We start from the raw sequence: 24705 nt of genomic DNA, 5'->3' as shown, positions 1-24705 counted from the left end.
AACTTTGAGAAAGGCTCAAAGCATGTAATCCCCTCAGAGTGTGTAGTAGGTAGAAAACATGCCACTGAGGACCTACATCTCCTGGCAAGTCCAGCAGCAGTTCCTGCACTGCTGCCCTGGTCACTGCCAGTAATTCTTACGCAATTGAACAGTTAAATTAGAATCTAAGATCCTGGAGGCATCAAGGCTTAACACGATAGTAGGACATTCCTAACATTTACTGCCATTATAATTCTGAATTTGCTGGATTTTGTAAACAGGGAAGCACTTCCAGTTTTTTTATATCCATATATTTTTTAAATGCATTAATTCTCATTAAAGGTTCAATGACATTGTTTTTATTATTTTAATTTCTAGTATCTTCTCAGTTTAATGGTAGGTACTGATAAAAATCTGTTGAATTTTAACATCACCATCACTTCTGCAATAAAGGCCAAACATATCAGCATGGCTTACAGAGCCCTCAAAGATCTGTTCCCTAATAAAGAAACAAAATCTGCCCCTACCAACACTAACACCTCTATTCCCATCATTTGCCCTTTGGGGTGCAGCTAGCCCTCTAGTCACACCTGTAGTTCTAAGAGACCATGTGGCTTTGTTTATAGTGCCAACATTTTGATGGGCTGTTTCTTCTACCTATGACAACCTTCCTTCTGAATTCCTGTTTACCCTCTTACAACTCTGCATGAAACAGCACCCTCTTATTTTTAATGTTCTATCAGTTTGGCTAAATACAGATTTCCATGCTAGTGCTTCATGCCCTGGACTGTAAGACATGGCAGGACTCACCTGTTACTCACCTTTCTATCACTATCATCTATTGTAGTGTTAGCACATTGCAGGGTTCGTAAAATGTCTGCTTAATGACTGTATTTCAATGAATATGAAATTTGAAATTAAAATATGGAGCAAATAAGTGTTTTGAGTTTGTATTATTTTCTTAAGTAGAATTCATATTATAGTAATCTATTTCTTTTAAATGTCTTAACTGTTTTTCATTAATTTAGCTTCCATATATATATATATATATACACATAAGCTTTTATATATATGTAAAAGCTGGAAAAAAAACTCTGTAGATGAACAGAATGGAATGATACATTTCCAAATATTTTCTAGTGTGTTTCCATGCATAAAATGCTGAAAACCACTGCCATGTAATTTAATTTCAACATTTAAAACTCAGATTACAAAAGAAAATATAATTTGCTCTAAGTAAATTACCTCAATAATTGTTGGTTTCCCCACATTTTCAGCTGTTGGAGACCCATATAGGACTCCATCACTATATGGTGTCCTTTGGATATATCGAAGCCATCCAGGTCGGTCTGGATAACCCATTAAATTTGTATTAAATGTTATGGGATCATTACTGATCTCACCTAGATAAGAAACACAGAATTAAGACAGTTATTTTCATACATGTTACTTTGGCAGTTTCAATCAAAATATTTGTCTACAACTTTTTTCTTACACTTATAGAAATACACACCAAAAAAAAAAAAATTCATCTCAGAATTTAGAGTAAAGCCTCATGTAGAAAAAACCCTTTTAGTGGTTTAGTTTGTCCAGAAATCTGATGCAACAAAGAAAGCAGAGTCATACAATGTTCTTGGAAACTTTCTTTTCTTCTCTTCTGGGATCACATAGGAATGGAAAGTTCTAACAATGAGAAAACTATCTTTTAGAAAAAAAACCCTAATCATGTTGATGTATTATTGTCTTAAGAAGCCTTTCTTTCATTAAATGCTGGATACCATCAAACTAATCTTAAGGGATATCTCAAAATCATAAAAGTATCATCAAACCAAAACTAATGTAATTTTAAAACATGAGAGGATAAGATGAAAAAGATGTTCCAAATCCAAAAGAACTGTATTGATGACATTTATTCGTAACAAACAATAATAATAGCAACATTTATTAATATGTGTCTGGGCCTGTTGTGTGATCTCTACAGGCACTATTTCATCTGATTTCAAACATACCTATACAAGTAGTACTATTATTAGCCCTAATTTTATTGACGGAATGTGTAATTTCATGTTAAGCAACTTCTTCCCAGTCATATTAAGTGGTAAGACTAGAATTTAATCTTGCCTAACTCAGGAAGCTATGCTTTTAACTACATGTTTTCTTCTCAAATGTTAGAGCTGCTGTCAAAAGGTGTACTTATATAGTTTTGCAAACACAAAACGCCCTATAAGAAAACATTTTTTAAAGGACAGAGGTTGAGGCAGGCAAGGAGGAAGGGTGAGGGGGATAGACGGACACACTAATTCACAATCACAATATACGCTGGTCATGGGGACAGTAGTACAGCATGGAGAATATAGTCAATGATTCCATTAACATCTTTCTATGTGTAGTAACCGCACTAGAGGGGGTAAGGATTTAATAACATGGATAACTGTTGAGCCAATGTGTTATATACTTGAAACCAACAAAAGATTGTATATCAATGATACTTCAATAAAAAATAATAATATAGTAATTGATGAAAAGACTACCTTTTCTTGAATGCTGGTGAGAACATGGTTAACTATATTTTATGAGTGTTTTCAGGTATGTTATTCATCATATAATCTACAAAAATAATATTTATATTAAATCTAATCTTACACTTTTCAGATGATTCATTTTTATTTGTTACTAAAATAAGAGTTGTAATAACAATATATTTTCTCTTGCTATTCTTTCTGTATCTTCATTAATTTGACGGCACTTGTGACAATCCAACATAACATAATTTAAACCAATAGTGAATTAAATAAGACTTTGTATTACTTTGAAAGAAAAAGTAATCTCCATTTTATTATTATGAAATTATATAAAATTATCTCATATAAAAGCTTTTTTGGGAACTCTTAAAATCATATTTTATTTTCTTCTACAACAAATGCACATTTTCCAAAAATCAATATACTATGTAAGAATCTAAGTCTTAATATGGAAAATCATAACTGTACAGCTATAATTATTTTTATGTGAATATAGTTAGATCATTTGTCAGAAGCACAAAACTCAGGACTGAGAAACCAGAAATACACTTTCTCTAGAATTTGAAAATGAATTCTCTCCTTCTATAATTAAATTTTTAATCTTAAAATGGGAAATATCCAACAACCAATTTATCATATATCCAGACCATTTCATATGTTAATAATATTTGATATTTCATATAGATTATGCACATTGAACAAAAAGAAACATTAAGTAAATTAACCACTTTTTTTCTCACCAAGAACATACCAGGTTTGGGGTAAGGTGGAAATTCCCCCTTAAAACACTCTCTTTCCAAAACATGAACAAAGAGGACACCCGCAGATGGGTACACATCCCAATCAGAACGCACCTTTGAGAAAACAGTGTACACTGAAAACAGAGGAAACATAAGAGAAGGATGAATAATGAGATACGCTTTTGATGATTCACTTACACTGTAAAGAAGAGTTTCACTATGTAGAATTTTCTGGGAGTGAAGCAACATGCAAGATATTGTTAGGAAATTTGTTTTAAAGGGAAGGGATTTTAGAACAAAACATGGAACAACTATTTCAGTTTGGTGTGTTTAGAGACTTCAAATACTATATACACAAAATCTGGCACATTTAATATTTTTAATTAGATAATGAAGACATCCATAATATCTGGTTAACAATTTCATTTTATTGAAAATATCACCAACAAAATACATCATGAGAAACTGATCAACTACAGTTTTTTTCTTTTTCCTTTTTTCAAAGTAAAATATAATGAGTGATTTTTAAATGGTAAGAGTCTATACTGTGTTAACTGTTTGCTAGAAAAAGCACATCAGACTATATAATACCATTGATATATGTAAGGTGACTTTTGTATATACTTCCAAAACTGCACTGAATACTTTTTCTATGAGTATTATTCCTCTTGTTTTTCCTAGACACAATTTATTCCATTTTACCTGATCTTGACATTTAATAATTCACAGAATATAATCTATTCTCTTACGCTCCCTGCTAAATGAGCAGTAAGAATTACATAATAAAATTCAGTGCAAATAATTTCTTTAGGTGAAATCAACAGATTTCATGATTTACTGGTTACACAAGATATATGATATGAGTACATTAAAATGGCCAAATTGGTTTGATTAGTTTCCACCTATTGTTTTTCCTTGTTATCATCTCCACCAACACATTACCTCCATTACCCTTGTCACCTCTACAGTCTCTTTTGGTTTTCTATCTTCCTGATTGGCTAGAGGCTGCAATTATTAAACAGATAAACCCTATCAGGCCTGTTCTTTCTCTTAGCGCTGATGGATTTGTAAATGTAGTAATTAACCTTAAGAACCCCAAGGCTGCTCTCTCTAGGCTCATAACTGACTAAAAGCCCTGGATAGCAAGATCACCGACAGTAAATTTTTCAATATAAAAATAGGAACTCCGACAAAATGTTTCTTTACCCGTGAAAACTTGTCCCTGCGGCTTTGTGGATGGTTACCAAAAATGTGGAATTAAACTAAAATATTTGGCTTGTAGCTTCATGTATCCATAGCTTTATGACTAAAGACAATTTCAAAGGTTTTATAGGAGAGGGAAGGAAGCTGCAAGTTAGGTTTAAAATAGGTATGTAGAAAGACTCAATTTTTCCTGATTTGTTTTGTATTGTACATTTAGAGTACCCAACTTCTACCCAAGAACAATTTACTCACCTGTGGAAATGATCCCATTCCAAAAAATGAGAATGAATGAATCACAGAAAATTGTAAGGATGAGAATTTGAGATTTTTTACCAGTTGGATTCCACAACGTGCCCTGACTGCCAGGTGCTGTGAAGAATATGGAGATGAAGGAGACTAAGTCCCTGCCTTTCACGAGCTCACCATTTGGTTCGAGAGACCAATGCCTACTGAAATAGGTATGGTCCCAGAGGTATAAAGTGCTCTGGCCAATACCTGGACACATGGTGATGAACAATGAAGGCTGAAAAGATCTGCAAAGATTTATATAGGAAGTGCAATTCCATATGGCTCTTAAAGTACTACCAAGATTAAACTCAGAAATGGGGAATTCAGGAATATTAGTGGTCAAAATGTGCAAGACACAATCATAGGATACTACAGGTCCTTTCAAGGAAGGGAATTAAGTCAGTGATTCTAGGTCCTGGGGTATATTAGGTAAGAGGCAAAAAACTGGGAAGAAGGGTCAACATATGGATAATTATGAATTCCTGCTTAGAATTTATCCTACTTCACATGTAAAGGTATTTAAATTCTAGGTCATGCTCCTGTAACCAAAGCATAGGAATATTTTGAATAATGTGAAGGAATTTCTTCAGTGCTTATCTAATTTATTCCTTCTAAAGATTAAAAACACCTTGATGTCCAGCACTGCATTTCATTTACCTTTGTCATTTTCTTGGCACCTGGAAGGCATGTGGCACAGCTGAGGAATTTTATCAAAGCCTATTGAATGGATGAATACATTTGAATATAAAGCCCTGTAAAGGGAAACCCAGACCTCATGTTTGTGGGCTAAATGTATACAATACTCAATTTAAATTTCAGTTTTGTAACTTAAATTAACTCTCACATGGGTATAGCAGTTTATGGGTTACAACATCCTCTATTTACACTACAAACTACTAACCGATCTTAGTTTTTACTGCCAGTAGGTGGTAAAAGCTGGCTTATCAAGCAAAAAGAAATGTTGTTCCTATTAAATAATATTGAAATGATTCTATTTTCTACATAGCCCTTGGCTATGCCTTAAGTGGAACCATACAAGGAGACCTGCCACTGCCTATCACCTCAAGGACTAATCCAGAACATCTCAGTTTCTGCTTTCATAAAACAACATTTCTGTGATCTACAGAGCCAAACCACAATAAACCATGGCCCTCCGGGGTTTGGAGATGGCATGCCCATCTCTTTATTTGTGCGTACTCAATTGCCTTTCTACAATCTGCTCAACTGCGTACTTGCTGGTCAGTTACCGTGGCAACTGCACAGAACAAGCCTGCTTCACTTTAAGTATAGCAGGCCATTCTCTTTGAGAAAAGCATGATACAGATGTATGACATGTTCATCACCTAGAAATGGAAAAGGACTAAGCCAGTATGTTTTGTTTGTGAAATAATACTTCCTTTCTGCAGCATCAGTTTAAATTATGGGCATAGACACAACATTTTAGAGAACTATTTCACCTTTACCTTTCCATTCGTTAAGAGCCCTGGGACACAGACTATTTGGGCAGTATTTACACCTAGCTTCCTTTTGAAAACAACAAGTTACACAGAGAACTGGAAGTTATAGCCTCTTGTTCCAAACTTGAGCTGTGTAAACAATGCTGATAGGGTCTGCACATCACGAACAAAGGTTGTTACTAAATTGACACATGTTGCATTTCACCATAAGTCTAGGTAGTGCTCCCTAAGAGTGAACTTGAAGCATATTGTTTTCCTTAAAAGCACATCATAAAAATAAAATTTAAACACTGTCCTCAAATCTAATAATCTCTGAAATATACATGTTTGTAGTACCATGCTGATCTTGCGGAGGTCACAGGGACTGGCCTCTCTGTGTATCGAATAACTTTGCAGTCCTCTAGGGCTGCAAATCCATTACCACAGGAAACACATGCCACTGGATACAAATGAAATTAGAACCCAGGTGGCTAAATCCCTGCAAATCTGATTGGGGTGGGGGTGGGGTCAAAGACATCATCTTCAAACCAGCAAGTATAGCTAGATTTGCAAAAATTAGAAAACTGAAGACAGGTAGTTACAAGTAACAGAGTTTTTGTTTTGCTTTAGGAAAAAAATACATACCTGATTTAAGAAAGGCAAAAGGGTATACAGGCAGGTGGCCACAGTAATTATTTCACCCTATCTAAATGTAACTTCAATGCCCCTATTATCAGGCTCCAAAATCTTTTCAAAAAATTGTTCTCTGTATATTTTAGTCAACAGATATAGTAACTACAGACCATCCTGACAATGTGTATTATGTGACAGCAGAGAGCCAAGAACCAAGTAACAGACAGTGATGGTGGTAGCAATAAAGTAGGACCTCATGCTAGCTAGTAACATTCTGTCTTCTTTATTAACAGTCCATTTGAAATTTTCTCCCTACGGAGGCAGCATCATGATGAAAATACCAGGGTGTGCATTTGTGTGCTTATTTGCAATTACTTAAAAACAAAAGCAAATTTGGATGTATTTAGTAAACATTAAATTTTGAAAGGATTATGGTGGTGCATTGCTAATGAATCTACAGCATATAACTTCACAATTATTACAATGATTATTCTTAATGATATATACATATGCACAGGCACATATGAAGTCTCTTCTCTATGGAAAAGTTCAGAGAACATTTACAAGTCTTTCTCTGCATCACCAAGGACAAGTGCATGGCTATAAAGATAACCTAGCTGAGTGTGAGACTCTTCAAGGCCTCGCTAGATTTAAGTCTTAAAGACATCTTTCCTCTGAAATCTTTAAGGAAGTCGTAAAGTATTGTCACATCCAGATGACCTTTGTTATGTACCTCTTACATGTATCTCTCGTAGATGCTTTATTAGCAAATTAATTACTTACATGATCATTTTCTAATTTTTAAGGTTTAGGAGAATATAGTAAAATCTCAGTTTACCAGGAACCCCAAGGAAGGAATCATTTCAGAGAGCTGAGTTTTCTATAAAGTAGCCAGCAGTCGATCCTTTTTCACAATAGTATAAGATCATCATCTAGCACATCGATTATTGCATTTTACTCTATTATACAGTGATGCCCTTCTGTTTGGTTGCTTTGTCATTTACTGATCACACTAACACTAGCTGGTCCCAGTCTGTTAATGCTTTTTAATGTTGTGTGTTTTATAGATTTTCTGTTTTCTTCTCTGTAGAGAAGTAGTCAGCTGTCATTTCTCATCGCTAACAGTATGTTTCCCATAGCAGCTTCTCTGTCCCTTCTAATTTGCTGTTATTAATCCACTGCAGGTTTAGAAACTAGACTACCAAATGAGGTGGGATTGCATGTTAAAGGGAGAACAAATATGTATTGTCCTTGCTCTCAGGGCTCAGCTAGAGGTAAAACACAGGAACCTGCATTTGTAGCATCTACTTTGGTTACCCAAAGACCCTTTTGTGGCATATTTCCTGGTTCTTAGTTGATGCAGTATACTTCTGAATAGATGATCTTCCTATAATTGGGATATAGCCATTACTTGAGGAGATGGCAGCATAAATTCCATGTATTAAATGAATTAAAAAATAAGTAAGTGTACTATGGAAAGTCTTAATTCAACCCATATGTTATATAAACAAAAACTGTCAAATCGAAATGAATGGATTTACTGTGTTGTATAAAATAATTTCTTACATATTTGACATATGGGAGATACACTGCATAATTTAAACAAAGAGATCTATTGATTACAAGATCTACTACCTCTAACAACAGCTAAATCAACCTAAGACTATTATAACACACTATAATTAATAAGTAATTTATTAACAAGATATTAAAGTCTATTTCTAAAGCATTTCAATTTGGTAAATTTGCCTCTAATGATAAGAGAATTCTAAGCTATCCATTGGGAAGCATGACCAAGGTGATTTAACTGAGTGCAAATTACTTAAACAAGATAGGACATACTTCCCAACTCTTCTTAGTATTGCTGTAATAGCAGTATCATCTGGGAAAAAATATCTGAGGATAAGAACGATGAAGATTTTAAAATATGTTTAGGAAGTAAAGATAGTACTGAGTAGCCACTTCTCTTGTATAGCTTTTAAAATAAACTTTGGCCTAAGCACCCAGATATTTTAATTCCTCAAAATGCTATTTACAGAAGAGACACCATCCCGTTAAAGATAAGAACTGGCATATTATTTAAGAAGAAAGTTACACAAAATATACAATTGCTAAACCTATTTCACTAAATTATTATCCCTGATGATAACTAAAAATCGTTAAGTATTGACAGGTAAAATAAAACTTATATTTTACAGTTTCACAGCTAACAGGTCTTTATTGAATACATGGCTCTCCAAGAAGCTGCTACCAATTAATCAGGACAATTAATAGGAGATGAATCCCACTTGCTATCAGCATCAAGAGAACTCATTTCAGGGTTTTCAGAGCCTAATATATTTATGGTTTCCTTCCTAATTTATTTTTTAATATATTATTTCTATAGTAAAATTGAACTTTAATTACTAATCCAGATAATTGTTGTAGAACAGTATTTTGAAAGCCACCAGTTTCTAACCAGGTACCCAACCTGTTTTGTTTTGTTTTTCCTAAGATTTACCTAATGTTTCATCAATCCAGCTTTATAAATCTTGGCTTGGAATCAAAAGCTTTTCTCAGCAGTCTGCCCCTTCACCTTTGACTTTATGCAACATCAAAGCACTAGAGGCCATTCATTTAGCATGGTCAGCTCATGCCTTTCCTTCAGTCTCAGAGAGTTCGTGCCTAGGCTGTAAGTTCATCACATGGAAGGCATTAACTTACATTCCTCTAAGTGATGTGGGCACTTTTCTTTGCATGAGGTAGAAGAGAAACCACTACTTGTGTCTTTTTCTACAAAATGGAGAAGGGTTTCTTTGTGAGATCTTTTTTTTCCCCCAATAGATACCACTTGATGAATTCTTTTATAAATTGGAGTTAAGAATCTCAATTTTCCATACAATGATCACATGTGTTTGTTTTGTTGGGCTTTTTTTTAAGATGTCAGTTAAAAAGTGGTTGTGAACCATTATTTATTAGTGATCAATATACTCAGACCTACAGACCACTGCAATTGAAAAGGACTTTAGATGTCACCAGCATCCTGACAAATATCTTTCACTATTTAGACAGATCATAGCATTAATTCCTACTTGGATATGACCTCAGCATTCTAAACCCAGGATTCCTGATAAATACTACCAATCAGAATTGGCATGCATTTGCTCTCCTGTAAATTCGTGTTTAACATTTACATTGAGAATAATTAGGAAATGAGGACATGATCATTTTGACTCTGTTTTTTAAGGAAAAAAAACCCAAGTTTATCTGTCGTCTTGCCAATGGGTTTCAGCCCCAGGCAAGTTCACTATGGATTCAATGTGACCAAAGAAACTGACAGCAAAACGTTCTTTGGGGTGAAAGGGTTTATTACCCAGCTTGCTCTCCCAGCATTAGGTCAAGCACTAGCATCTCTGCCTCCACCTGGAGCACTGGGCCAAGCTCTCTATATAGTGCAATAATAGCTTATTGGCTAAAGGTGTGGAAGCGGTAGCCTAGCAGCAGGCCAGTTACATCATCAGGTGGTTTAAGTTCAGTGAGGATCCTGGCCATAGGAACCCCAACTTGCCCACATTTGTAAAACTAAGGCTAAACCATTTTAGGAAGTAAGTTGTCCTAAGTAAGTAAGGAGAATTTTGCAGATTTTTATTTAAGTATATAAGTGAGTAAAGTGAAGCCTTATTTTGTTTATATTCAAATTATTCCAAGGGTAAATTTTAAGTTTCTCTACCCCCACCCCAGGAAAAAGAGAAAAGAATCCAATGATTTTATGATTTTCGTAATGACTTCATGTGTCTCCAAGTAGAATGACATCAAATGTGTTGGTCTGAGACATTCCAAATTCTTCTAAATCTTATTTACAGAAGAGGTACCATCCTATTGTAAAAGTTAAGAGTTGGAATATTATTCAAAAGCAAGTCACAAAAAAATACAATTGCTAAACTTACTTCACAACATTAATGATCTTACAATCTTTTGTGCTCTCTCACGAAATTGGCACAAAGAGATGACTGGGATTCATGGTCAAGAGCATCCCACTGCTAAAGTAAGAACTAGAACATTATTTAAAAAAGAAAGTCACACAAAAAAATTCAATTGCTAAACTTATTTCACAACATAAATGCTCTTTAAATGCTCTTATAATCTTTTGTGCTCTTGTTTGAAATTGTCACAAAGAGATGACTGGGATTCATGGTCAAGAACATCCCAAAAGAACATTTGATATCTGAGATAGCATTTAAAATGGCCTTGCTAGAAAAGCTACTTGAAACGATTCTCCTCATACAACTGATGAAACGTATTAGTCTCTGTGTAAGACATTTTGATAATACAGAACTATAAATGGTAGGATTTAAACTGTACAAGGAGACCAGGAAGGGAGAAGAAGGTAAAGGATGAGTTCAAGAGAAACTGAGTGAATAGGAGAATGTGGTAACCTGAGCTGGTTACCTCAGTCAATTCAAGACTATTGGTCATTTCTATTGTGAGAACTGCACTTACTGCTCAGGTTCTAAGGAGAAAAATCAGTTTGAGGTATGTTGAGCATGAGTTTGAAATAGGAAGAGACAAGCATCTCTTGGAGATTCTTGAAAATGCTATATGTAAAGGTCTTCAAATAGCATCTTTCATTAAGTACAGCACCAGAGTAGGTGACTCAGCAGGGTTTCCAGCTGGTTAGAGAGTACTTTTTTGGCAAAGCAACAGGAAATGGAGGGACATGGTCAAAGAGGATAGAAGTTCGAAGGATAAAAGTCAAAGAGAAGAAGCTGAAGAAAGGGGAAAGGATGACTGTATTTTAGTGCAAAATAGTGTGAAGTGGAGAGGAAGAGTCTTTGGTGATCTCATGTGGGGACCTGGAATCAAAGCAGGTCCCAAGACCCTGGGATATGATGGGACAGAAGTCCACTGCAAATGACCGTCCAGGGCCCACAGCTGGAGAGATCAGAGAACAGGAAGAATGGGTTTGCCAAAAAAGCTGAAGGCTGGCAGCCTGATAAAGGAACCAGCCAGGTAAGGGTAGTCAGAGGGATTTCCTTCAAGGAAGCAGGGAGAATCCCTTGAGAATATCTAAGTGTGGGGAAAGGACTACTGGACAATGGGCTTAGGTCTTAGAATAGTGTATCTAGTGCTTTTCAAAACAAATGTTTGTGATCTTTTCAGGGGAACTTAGTGTTATGAAACTCCATTATTTTCTTACAGATATTAGCAATGAAATTTCAGAAAACGCATAGGTGTTTGTGGGTTTGCTTCAAAAGACAGCAGAGTACAAAGCATGTTGGGAGAGTAGTTGTTTGGCCCTGAAAAGGGCCTTTGGGAAAAAAAGATATTGGGAGCCTCTGTCCTACTGTAAAATAGATTTGGACATAGGAATAATTTGGTGTAGTTAGAAGAAGTTAATGACCCCCAACTTCAGGGATATATGAAGAATATGTGGTAAGCCAGGAATTACTCCTACAAGGTATTCAGGAGGCTTTATCTGGCATTAGGCCATTTTATTTCATAAAATTACTGTTCTTTTAAAAATATTTCTAAATTGTTATTTTATAGACACTTCAGTTTCCGCAGAGTTATGGAAACCAAGCTACAATTCTGCTACTGCTCATGACCATCTATGCCCCAAATTGTGTGTGTGTGTGTGTGTGTTCATGCGATGGTTGTTGGGGCAGAAGTAAGAGGGACTGTCAAGACAAATAATGAAGAAGTATTAGGTGAAGGGTCATGATGATAATTGATATTTTGAAAACAGCTAATTTTTTCGTGAGTAAGTAAGTCCTGCCCCTTTTTTTTCTCCCTAATGAAATCTCCCTGATGAAATGCATTATTTCAAAGGTCCTGCCATATTGCTAACGGACACATTTATAGATAAGGAAGGAAAATTTTGCATGAACAAGCAATCATTCAAGGGGCAGATCATCTTTCCAACAGAAAACAAGTGTCATCTAATTATTTAATAGCAAAAGCAAAACATATCAATTTGGTTTGGCAAAAAATAATAATAATTCAAAAAGTCACCTACAATTAGCCAAATATTTATGACCATTTTTGTAAGGTTATATAAACGGTGTTTAATTTTAAATATCTTAGGTTAAGTGTACTTCTTTTCAACATTATAAATTGTTACAATAACCACACCGCGAGAGTTTTTGTAAGTGGCAAGCCAATGACCAAGTAAGGGGTAGCAACAGGTTAAAAACAAGAATATTTTTAGTTAAAAAAAAATTGCAAAACTATAGCAAAGGAAAAAAAAACTTGAAAAATAATGGATTAAGAACACGGAGGATCAGAAGTTTTTAGGAGATTAGAAAAACAAAACTTGATTTTTTTCAGACTGACTTACCAAAAAAATTCACACATGAGTGAAAAAGCAAAAGGAATATTGGAAGCAGACATTTAATTGACTCCCCAAAAGGGATTTAGATTTACAACCTAAACTCACCATCTTTCTTCCCAGGAGTCATTTTTCTGCTGATAATAAAATTGCTGGCCTGTTTGGTCTTCCAGTTAACTGTTCCATTTATGCCATCAGCACAGCTTAATAAAAAAGCTTTTCAGAATAAAACAAATGCACAAAAAATGAAATTAATGTTAAATTAAAATGACTACTACAAATCACCTACTATTAACTGGATTCAGATTCCTTCCAGCCCAGCTAGCTGCTTAATTCCATTCAATAAATATTTGCTGCATGTCAGTACACAGAATATATGGGGATACAAGGTAAAGAAGACACAATACCTGCCCCGCAACGAGCTTACAATCTATAGGGATTGATAATTCATGTACAGAAATATGTAATACATAATATTATGTGTATATATATATATATGTATAGTATATATATTGTATATACATATAATTGTGTGTATATAGATTTATAAAATTACACATACACACACAATCATAGAAAGCACCTAAGTACTACAAAAACACTGAGGGGGGAAGAAATTATTCCTGGCTAGGAATGTTGTGATAAATTAAGAGTGACTTAAATTCACAGTTCAGTTTTGGAAACATTACACTGGCAGCAATGAATACAATGGGATTAGGGGATACTAAATGGGCAGGTATCTCTGGAGTATAGGGAAGTTGTCAACCCAAAAATCAACAGTTGAAGCAAAAGTAAAGTAAAGGTGGGACTGTTTACAACACATAATGGAGATAATACTGACAGTACATTTCAAATTGCTGGATGTGGATTAGTTAAAAGGAAAATCAAAATGGCTTTGAATTTTTGATCCAGAACGACACAGAACAGTTGATATATTAGGAACCCCAAAAAGAGGTCTGTTTGAGGAGGAAGAGAACAAACTAAATTGGGGATATGTGAAACTAGGTTACTAGTTGGATATTCAGGTGAAACCATTTAAGAGAAAGATGGAAAGAGAGCTCTGGCTCCTAAGAGAATCTAATGGCGCTTCAGATATAGATTTGAAGTTTATCCCCAGAGAAATGATTGTTGAAGCTAAAGCCCTAGCGCAATTCCTTAAAGAAATCATGCTCCCTAGTAACATTCATCAGTCCCTCATGAACACAGTGATCTGAAGAAGATACACATTCACATTCTTGACCCATTTGTCTACCCTATTTCCCATCATCCAAACTACCAATCTTACTGCTTCCTCACCCATATTTTATCCTTACCTTTCAGACTTGGAATTTGCCGCCATTCTCCTAACTACAATATTGGGTCTCCATGCCATTCTCCCTTCTCTAGCCATCCCAGGCATGTTCCCTCTGGAATCAGCTCAGTTCAGGAATCCCCCAGGATGTACTCCACGGTTTTGTCCTAGCTTCTAGAGTTGAAATGCAGCAAGAAGGAATGAGGAATGCACAAAAAGTGGGAGAGACTGCATAGGCAGAAGACGTGTTAATAAATATATTTACACAGCAAAAGCAGAGGATGATTCAGCAAAGAAGAGATGAGGCGGTCAGAGAGGCTGAACAACTAAGCCTGAAATGTCCCGTATGTCGACAGAAGAGATATCAGCAAGGAGAGGGTGAGCAATATCCTCACATCCTGCAAAAAGGTCAAAGAGGATGAGAATATAGGAAAGAATGCTAGATGTGAAAGTGAGAAGTTACTGGTGACTCTTAGAAACTGGAGTTCCAATAAAGCGGTGCAAGTAGAAGCCAAACTGCAAGAGATGAAGATGTAGATGCAGCACAGTTAGTCTTTCACGAACACTGGCCAGAATAGGAAGCAAAGAGATAAAATGGTGTGACAGACTGAGGAGTAGCAAGGTGGAAAGAAGGGCTGGTTATTTGAGTGTGGGGAAACAGATTTTGTTCATAAACTGGGATAAAAAGAGAGAAAGAGACTAAGGAGAAAGAAAAGGAGCAGAACTGATGAGACACAATCCAAGAAAAAACAGAATGGGTGGGACCATGCATGAATCAGAGGTAAAGACAGTGAAGACAGCAACATTTGTTGGGGTACAGGAAGCTTGATGCTAAAACTCCTCACCTTAGAGATGAAATATGTGTCTCCTTTTCAAACTGAATTTTGAGTAAAATTCTGAACTTAAACTAAATTCTAAGAAATACCAACTTCCCTTCAAAATAAAAAAACGATTACAATTCAGAACCAAGTTATTGAAAATAAACTAAGCAAACAAAACCTTAGGTGATCATTTCAGTGATACATGGGGGTAGAAATCAAAGACCCTGCTACCGAAGCAAATAAATGACTTGGTATTCAATTTTTAAAATATATAAACTTAAGGGTGCTAACTTTATGTCTACTAAAAGATGAATCTTACGGATGACTCACCTAATAAATGGTTGATTCACTTAGTAAGTGAAACTACGTCCTTTTAAATCTGTATGAAAAACACAGTAGTCATTTCCTAAATAATTTAAGCTAAAATAGGATCAGAAATGTTCACAATCTCTTGTGGCAAAATATGTACCCCCCAAGGGCTCTCCTGATCACTGGGTTCCAAAGGCAACATGATAGTTACATGAGAAGCACAGAATAGTTTTCTAAAAACACATAACCGCATGCACCCAAAAACATACATTCATGACTCCACGATGGATAATCTAGGCAAGTGGGTTACACAATTTCATTAGGTGATTCTTATACACAAATAATATACTCTAGAAGACCAACAGGGGCCCTACAAAACCCAAGGTTATATAGGATATTCAACTGAGTCACATACATCATATGTGTCAAAAGTAGGGCTGACCTTAGAACTAAAAACTTCACCCACTTCTGCCTTCAGCTGGCCCATAGACGAAGCCAGTTTGCAAGAACATGTCACTGCTGAACAGTGGGAAGGCCCAACCTATAAAGACAGAAAGCAGGTGGCCAAATTCTTCTCTACAACTTTCCAAAGTGAAAGTTGAAGATGAACAATGTACATCTGTGGGCCTGACAGGCAACATTAAGATTTATATCCATCACATCACCTGGTCCTGAGCAAGGTGCTTTTATGTTTATTGTCTAGTTCAATCCTTACAAAACCAAACGAATCTATTAACATATCTGAAGATTATAAAGGCTAGATCTTACAACAGAACGGAGTAAATCCTGCAGGCAAGTAGGCAGTCTTTAGAATTCTCCACTTCTCCATGGACTGGACAGCTACCATAAAGAATGGCTTGCGTGTCCAGACAGTACCCTTTTTGTGCCTTCCTTTATTTGAGCCCAGTGGTTCCCAGACTATGTTGTACATGAGAATTATTGTTCAATAATTGGGTCTACAATTATTGAACCCAGACTATGTTGTACATAAGAATTATTGTTCCAAGTTATATACATACATACAAAATGTATATATCATACATACAAAACTATACATATTGTACTTTATAGGCAATTGAAAGGATTTACAAGGATAACTTAAATCTACGGGATTTTTGGTTTTACATTCTGGGTTTTAGAACTTGACTAACCCAGCATAAGATTTAACACCACAGCACTTCCTTGCCAGGTGAGCCAGCATATCAATGCTCCTAATTCCCTGGTCCTACATAAGGGCACTCTAGTTAGCTTTTATAGGATTCAAAAGACAGGCTTGATAGGTGCCTAAATTATTAAAAAATACAGGTAGGATAAAATAGTTTAAACACACCCCACCAATATCACTCCATTTTAAGGCCAGCACTGCTTTAAGCATATTCATGTTTTCAAAGTTCACGTTGATTCATCTTAAGTCCTACTTTGACCACAGAAGACCAAAGTCTCATAAATCTAAGAAAAAAGACAACTTTTTATGGCTCTACTTGCCAGGCAATGTCACTACAGGCAAGACACAATGCCACACAGTGTGCTGCTTAAATATTCCAGTCCTACACCTTGAGGGAGAAATCTCAGTAACATGGATATAAGTTATTTGCTTTTAATTGTATGTCCAAGATCATGGATACACTCGACTAACTTCTTGTATAGAAAATTACTGTAATTTGTACACTGACAAATGTGAAATATTCACTGAAAAAAAGCTTGTATTTTAATGTTTGGTTTTCACCAGAAAAGGATGAAAGCATTTTTTATTTTCTGTGAGAACAAATTTCCTCAGGAAAATATGACTCAATTTAAAAAATATTTATTCTATACATAACTTTTCATGATTAAATCTAATATGTAAAAAAAAAAACCGTCAACCTGCATAGACTGGTTTTGGACTCTTTCCAAAGATAATGGACCATCCTCAGAAATCTTGAAAGGAACTCCACTGTGCTCACTGGGTTCAGGATAATCTATGCTACAAATACACCTGGATGTGAGTTTTGCTCTAATTCATAAACACAAAAGCAAAGAATAACGTGCATACTGTGTTTATACAGCCCAAACTAAGAAGACATTCACAGAATCAGCCAGCATATCGAGGTATACAATTTAACCAATTGCTCAATCCTCCCTCCCTCTTGAAAATCATCAAAGCCTGCACTAATCCAAAGGTGGCTGGCATGCCCTTAAATTCCCTAGAAACCATAGAATACTTAAAATTTCTCTTAAGATTCCATGATTCATTCTGAGTCTTGTAGCAGCACGACTACATTTCATCTGGCCTGGGGCAAGCACTCTCGGAAAAGACATTACTCTTTCCCAAACCAGAATAATTTGCTGACTGGGGGAAGAGGGCTTTGCTGTTTAATAAAAGCAGTTGAAGAGCTGTGAATAGTGACTGATTGCTGATGAGCTAATCAGGATGTCAAGGGATAGAACTAATAAATAATAACTTACTCTGACATCACTGTCCAAGTAAACAGAAGGATATGCCAAATGAAATTTAATCTGATTAACACACTCATCTTAGAATCAAACTGTCAAGTCTTTCTCTGTCCACTATTTCATCTGTCTCTCTTCATTTTACTTGAAGGAGTCAGACTTTATTTTCCTAAATTGGATACATACCTCAGGTTCCCTCCATCTCCTCCCTTCTGTCTCAATTCCCCATGTCACCGTGTCTCTCTCCTGCCTTCTACATCTTCTCTTCTATTCCTTTATGCAACTATCCTTAATGCTTTTTAAATTGTCTCTTATATTAAAATATTGTTTTAATATTTTTCTCTCTGGAAAATGTTAGTTGACATTATCATTAGCTACAATGTTTTGAATGCTAAGTGTAAGGCACTGTACTAAGGGTTTTATACATATTAGCTAATTCATCCTTTCATCACCAACTAAGCGAAGTAGGTAGTATTAGTACCATTTTGCAATGAAGATAAGAAGTCTTAGGAAATGATGTAACCTACCCCAGGTCACATGTCCAGTAAATGGCAGAGTTGGATTTTGGACCCATTTTTTGGCTGACTGCAAAGTTCGTGTAATTTACTGGTCAATACCACCCCCAAATGGTTAAATAAGAAAGCAATTTGTAAACTATATATTTTTTATGTAATTTGATATATTATTTTTATTAGCAGGTCATCTTCAACATATTTTTCTTTGTAGAAAAAAATATAAGCTTCCCTTGGCTGCTGGATTTAAAATAGCTAGCAGTAAGACAATGCCTATGGAAATTAATCCTGTGTGTGTGTGTGTGTGTGTGTATGCATAAAAAGTTAGTTTGAACCTATGGAGAAAAAAGACTTGGCTGAGGCAGACTGTTCACCTCAAACTCTGAAGGGAGTTAGGAAAAGGTATTCCTAACAGAAAAGTGACAGCAAATGTGTAAGCCAAGAATGCCAGAATAAGGAGCCTCCACACTTGGTTAAAACAGAAGAGCCTGGCAGGGCAGAACATTAAGTAATTATTTTTTGATAAAATTAAAAATTATTAGAATTTTAGGATTTTAACAGTACCTAGGGAAGATACTTGATTTTAGAGCAAAATATAGTTACAGTACAAAAGGTAGTGTTTAGTATCAGAGTCTCTGGAGACAGAGTGTCCAGGTTCAAATCTCAGTTTTTGTCCATTAGACAACTTATTCAGTGTATCTGTACCTCAGTTTCCTCCTTGGGCAGAGACAGAATGCGGCCTGCTTTGTACAGATACTGTGAGTTTTAAATGAGATAATACATTTATTGCCTCAAAAGAGTGTTTTGCACATAGTGATGTCCTCAAAAAAGGTAAGCTAATACTACATTTAATCTTCAACTAATATGAAGGAAATTTTAGATTTCTTTAAATGTGACTTTTTAAAAACAGATGTTCAAATGAAAAAAAAATCATCACTACAGTCAGTATCATAGAATATAGCATTCTCTTTTATTTTTCTCACACATGAAAAGTCATGTTTCTATGGCACAGTGGCATAAATGCTGGAGGTTACTCATGAGCAGAGACAATGGGGGTTCCAAGCATCCCAAACCCCACATGGCCTCCTGGAGGGCTAAGAAGATGGCATCTTAGCAAGTATGCCTTTCCAGCAGTAGCCAAGGCATACTGGTTGAGAGCTGCAATTTAACTCTTTTGAGCAGAGCCAGATGTAATAAGAAGCAATTATACTGATGTTTGCACCTTCTGACTCCTGTAAACTCTTAAAAGTATTTATTCTAAGGAAACAATGTAACAAAAGCAAAAACTGCATGGGCAAAGATTCAGCTTTACATTACATATACCAAAATTGGGGGAAAGAATAAGAGACCAACAAAAGAAGTGTTGGTTTGATAAAACAGTTAATAGAGAAGGGAGGGTTATCCAGTCCTCTTGTCAGTTTTACTCTTTGCTCCAAGAGCCCAACAAAGGCATATACTGGATTTCCGCTGTCTGGTGAAAGTACTATCTGTGTTCTATCTCAGAAATACTGGATGAATAAGGAGCACTGGTGGGACCCTTTACAAAAAGGATACATAAAACATGCAGTAGTTACATGCACGTTACGATTTAATGTCCTCATCTGCAAAATACTGGACTGTTTTGAAATTAATAAAATTAGTGAAAGGCAGAATACAAAATAGTACGTAGACTATGTGAAATCTAGTGTAATAGTGCAATCTAGTGGAAAAGGATTAAAAGGCAAAGTGTAAGAGCTACTGGATTAGGGAAGTAAAACTGTAGGAAAACATGCTGTTCAAAAATAAAATATTAATAATGCTCAGAAGATTATCCAGTTAAGAAACTTCTGAAAGAGAAATACTCTCATATTGGGTGTTTACTTGGAACTGCCATTAATTTTTATTACAGAAGCTGTATGTTCTCATTGTAATACATTCAAATAGTATAACCAGGAGGGTATAAAATAAAAAGTTCCCTCTTGCATGCCTATGGTTATGCCTCCAACACCACTGCTTTGGATATCCATCCACTCTTCATGCCTTTGCATCTTTCCATAGTCTATGTCATATGCAGACATATGTTTGTGATATATACACAGAGACATAGACATATCAAGCTCTTTTTTACATAATGTGGTCACACTTTTTTTCCACACAGCATGTATCTTAAGCATATTTACATGATACCACATTTTAAGGTTGCATAGCTTTATGTTCTGCGAATCAACTGTAATTTATTTATCATCATCTGGTACTCAACCTGCCCAAACTAAGACTCCTGACCTTTCCCTTCAGGTCTGGTCCTCTTCCAGAATTTCTCATCCTGTGAATGGAGGCACCATTCATCCTCTTGAATATGACACAAAATCTAGAAATCATCTTTGACACCCCCTCCTGTCAATCTGCACCAAAATTCAATCCTCGACCCACTACTGTTGATATTTACTCTTCAAAAGATCCCTATCTTTATCTCCCCATCACCACCCTAGCCCAGGAGGGCATCCTCTCTAACCTGGATTATTGTAGTGGCCTTTGAACTGGTATGCAGCAATCTGTTCTGACCCCTCCAACCCTTTCTTCACAAAGTAGCCAAAGTGCTCTTTTTGAAATGCAAATCTGATCTTGGCCTGCTTAAATCCCTCTCCAAAGACTTCCCATAGGTTTTAAGATAAAGGTTACACTCTTTAAGGAGGTCTAACAGGTCCTGGGAAATTTGCTCCCTGACCTCCTATCTAGCTGGCTTTTATATTGGACTCCTCCTTCTCTCTCGGCTGCAACCTCACTGGAATACTTCCAGCACCTTCTGTTTGCCATGTCAACTCCCCCAGGGCCTCTACAGAGTTCTCCCATTTAGTTCAAATATGCCTTTCCTCTTCACCTCACTAACATTTACTCATGCTTCGGATCTCAGTACTTCCTCAGAGAAGCCTTCCTTAATCCCCCTACCTGGTCAAATCCTCCACTTAGAAATTCTAGAATGTTTGCAACACTTGTCATAGTTCTAAGGGCATATTTATATGTGGGATTACTTGATTAATCTTTGTCATCCCCACTAATGTAAAAGTTCTGTAATGCCTCTGAGACCACGTTTTCCCCAGCATCTACTACAGTCTCAGAACCAGTCAACGCCCAAAAAATAAATCAAAGAATTACTAGTTGGTAAAACTACCAGTAAGATTTCCTGGTTTTTCACTCTTACTATCAATACTACAATAAGCCTCCTTATACTTTCATCTTTGAGCACTTGCACGCATACAGCTGTCAGCTAAACTCCAGGAAATAAAAGGGCTGGACGAAAACTAACGGTACACACAGCAACCTGTTCCGCTTCCACTTCTGCAGCACTGCTCCTGGATTAGAATTAACTACCTAACCAAAGAAAATGAAAGATGTTAAAGGTGCTACACTGATTAACTATCTTGCAGGAGAGAGAAGCCAGGGTCATTTTACCACACGGAAACACCAATTTGCTAAGGAGAAAAACTAAACAAAACAACAAAAGCCTTGGGACCAATTTTTCCTTTCCTCTGTATTCCAAGGTAAAAGATCAATTTTACTTCTGTCCCTACTGCTGAAGAAATCGGGACTAAAATATTTCACTTTTAAACTGCTATAGGAAAATTAACTCTGATCTCTTCTTTCGAATTTGCGGTGAGCGCCAAATCTCCATAATAATCGAAGTGGTGACCAGATGAATGAATGAAAAGCTGAAGAATGGGAAAGCATTTTACTCCAGAGCTGCTTCACTCCTAAACATTTTTGCAATGAGCAGCTTCACTTCCCAGAAAAGAAAAAGTCTGCCTTCCATGTCACAACAGATGCCGTGGCAATTCCCGTGGCATGTACAGAATGTCGAAGATCTATTCTAAAAGTCTGATTAATCCAAGCCAATTAAGTAGAAAGTGAGACATGCCGAAGATGAGTGCTTTTTAAGTAATAAAGCACATTTAAATGGCTATTGCATAAATACTGCACACAAAAAATAAAAATCCTACCGAAAGACCCAAGAAGAAAACAGCATTTTAGCTTTACTAACATATTAATTTTTTCAAGAATGTAACATTAATAATCATGGCAGCAATTTATGTGTTGAGGCTATTTATTTCCTGAGATAACTTCTTGAAGGTTTAAAATGTAAACATTGGGGATTATTTACTTTCCAAGCCCAGGAGCAAACACTGCATTCAAGGAAATGCAAGTAGCCGCCTACAGATCAGGTGAGCGGGAGTTGACAAGGCAGAAGCTCATCTTTAAGCATTTCTCTCTCCGAAATATGAGCTCTGCCCAGGAATGCCTGTGGCATCTTCAACTCCTGGAAAGCGAGCCATCACGTTGCCCTGTGCATTATTATAATCCCACTAAAGTGCCTGGCACTTTTACAAAAGAGGAAAAAAAGGAGAGAAGAAACTTGTTCGACATTAAATATGTATTTCACACAGTGAGAGTTAGGGTGACCATATTTCTGACCTAATAATCTGAGTGGAGGAGAAAGGTCTGGGTGAGGGAGAAAAAAGCAGCAGGAAAAAGTTGGTTTAATAAGATGACTGAAGAACTCTGTCTTTGCATTTCTCATCCAAGTCCCTCTTAGTTTTCAAGGCTCCAGGCATTACAAATAGTTTCTGTGGAGTCAGACGCCACACAGGTTATCACTTCTCAGAAGTGGGGTCCTGTGTGAATACTCCACAGATTAATTTTGAGAAATCACATTTTCAAAGTTAGATATGGTGATCAAAATGGGTCAGTAGTCAGACACAAAGGGAAGAAAAATTACCCCAAGACATGTTTGAGACACTAAGAATGTGCCCCTTTGGCAGTCAGAAACCAGGCTAACCTGACGCAGTGAGAAGTTAGAAGAGCACAGGGTCAGAAGCTCCTTTGGACTGAAAGGTTTTATTTTCTACTGACAAGTTAAAAATCCTAATGGTTGGCATTGCAAGGACATATAAGAGGGAGGAAAAAACTGCAGAAGGGAGAAGAGTCCTACATTTCCGCAAGGGTAAGAGGCTCTGGCAGCTGAGGGCTGAGCTGTCCTGGACCAGCACCCAGCAGTGGCTGGACCCCCTTAACTCTGGGCACCCCCACATCCATGGCCACAAGCCTGCTCCCAGCCTAGCAAGAAACACCAGGAAAGGAACTACTGTAGGAAGCAAGTTAAGGCCAGGATACTTTACATGAAAAAAAAAATTAATTTCTCTCCTCAGATTTTCATGTTTGAAATGGAATGAGAAAGGAGCAAGGAATGTGTTAAGTTGTCCTGTTGCAACTATTTCCAAGTTGTAAGAGATCAACTTGCAACACAGAGGACTACTCTTCCTAGGCAGTTTATCAGAAAAAATAAAGTGTTTCCTTCACAAGTATCTTTGCTGTCTCACACCAAAATATTATCCTGGCTTTCAGATTAAATATTCATTGCAAGAAAGGTGAGTATTTCTGATATTTTAAAGAATAGACCAAGTAAAGGTATTAAGTTGATTCCCTTGCTGAGCTGCACTAACTGTTTGAAAGGTCTCAAGTTGAAATCCATCTCTACCTTTTACCCACTGTTATTTGTTCTATTTTCCAAAACAAGCAGAAGAGACTTTATGTCTACTTTAAGTCTTAAAACTAAATATTTCCAGACTCTTTGAGGATACCTCCTATGACAGGATTGTCAAACCCCTCACAATCCCCACGGACTGTTCTGGAAGTTGTCTAATTTGTCAATCAATGTCTCTCTTTAAATGTGACAGCCAGAAGTGGACACAATACTACAGATGTGGTCAATTAGAGTAAGGTACTATTAATTATTGTGACATATAGACACTATACTACTGCCAGAATCTAAATTTGATTGTTTTATAGACACATCATGCCGCTGGTTCACATTAACCTTTTCCTTAAAAAATTGCCAGCATATAAATTCAACTTCTTCCTTACCCATCAATGATGATGCATTTACTGCTATAAAATATCTTTCTGCATAGCACTGCAGCCTATTTAAACTATGTTAACTCTAAATTCTGTTATCTCTTTGTAACAGTTATTCCTTTTCATGTTATCCATGGATCTTAAAGCAAGCTCCTAGATCTTCAACAAAGTCATTCATAAAAATGTTAGAGAAGAGAAGATCCAGGGCAAAGGCTTATGATCCTTCACCAGGGATTACTCCCGGACCCAAGCCCAGGAACTTATAGACCTGGGGAAGTGCTGGTTCAGCCTGCCTCACGCTCACAGAGAAATGCTGCTAGTTCTACACCCCATCTCACACACAAGAAC

The 24705-nt window shown here is 36.3% G+C and overlaps 1 protein-coding gene across 14 annotated transcripts in view; it reads right to left on the bottom strand.

Annotated features, from left to right (window-relative positions):
• SGCE (sarcoglycan epsilon) overlaps nt 1-24705 on the bottom strand; it is a 64005-nt gene that overhangs the window by 34755 nt on the left and 4545 nt on the right. For 7 of the 14 annotated variants that reach the window (XM_037019867.2, XM_037019870.2, XM_037019868.2 and 4 more), the window contains exons 2-4: nt 13217-13324; nt 3253-3375; nt 1225-1382 (exon numbers count right to left, since the gene is read on the bottom strand). In XM_037019867.2, the coding sequence (XP_036875762.1) occupies nt 1225-1382; nt 3253-3375; nt 13217-13324 (389 nt within the window). The remainder of the gene's footprint in view (nt 1-1224; nt 1383-3252; nt 3376-13216; nt 13325-24705) is intronic. The other 7 variants (XM_037019872.2, XM_017662388.3, XM_017662386.3 and 4 more) reach the window with 2 other exon arrangements.

Source organism: Manis javanica, chromosome 6, assembly GCF_040802235.1.
Source record: "Manis javanica isolate MJ-LG chromosome 6, MJ_LKY, whole genome shotgun sequence".
NCBI classification, from domain to species: domain Eukaryota; kingdom Metazoa; phylum Chordata; class Mammalia; order Pholidota; family Manidae; genus Manis; species Manis javanica.
The sequence above is the reverse complement of the archived record's forward strand: the minus strand, read 5'-3'. Positions and strand labels throughout refer to the sequence as shown.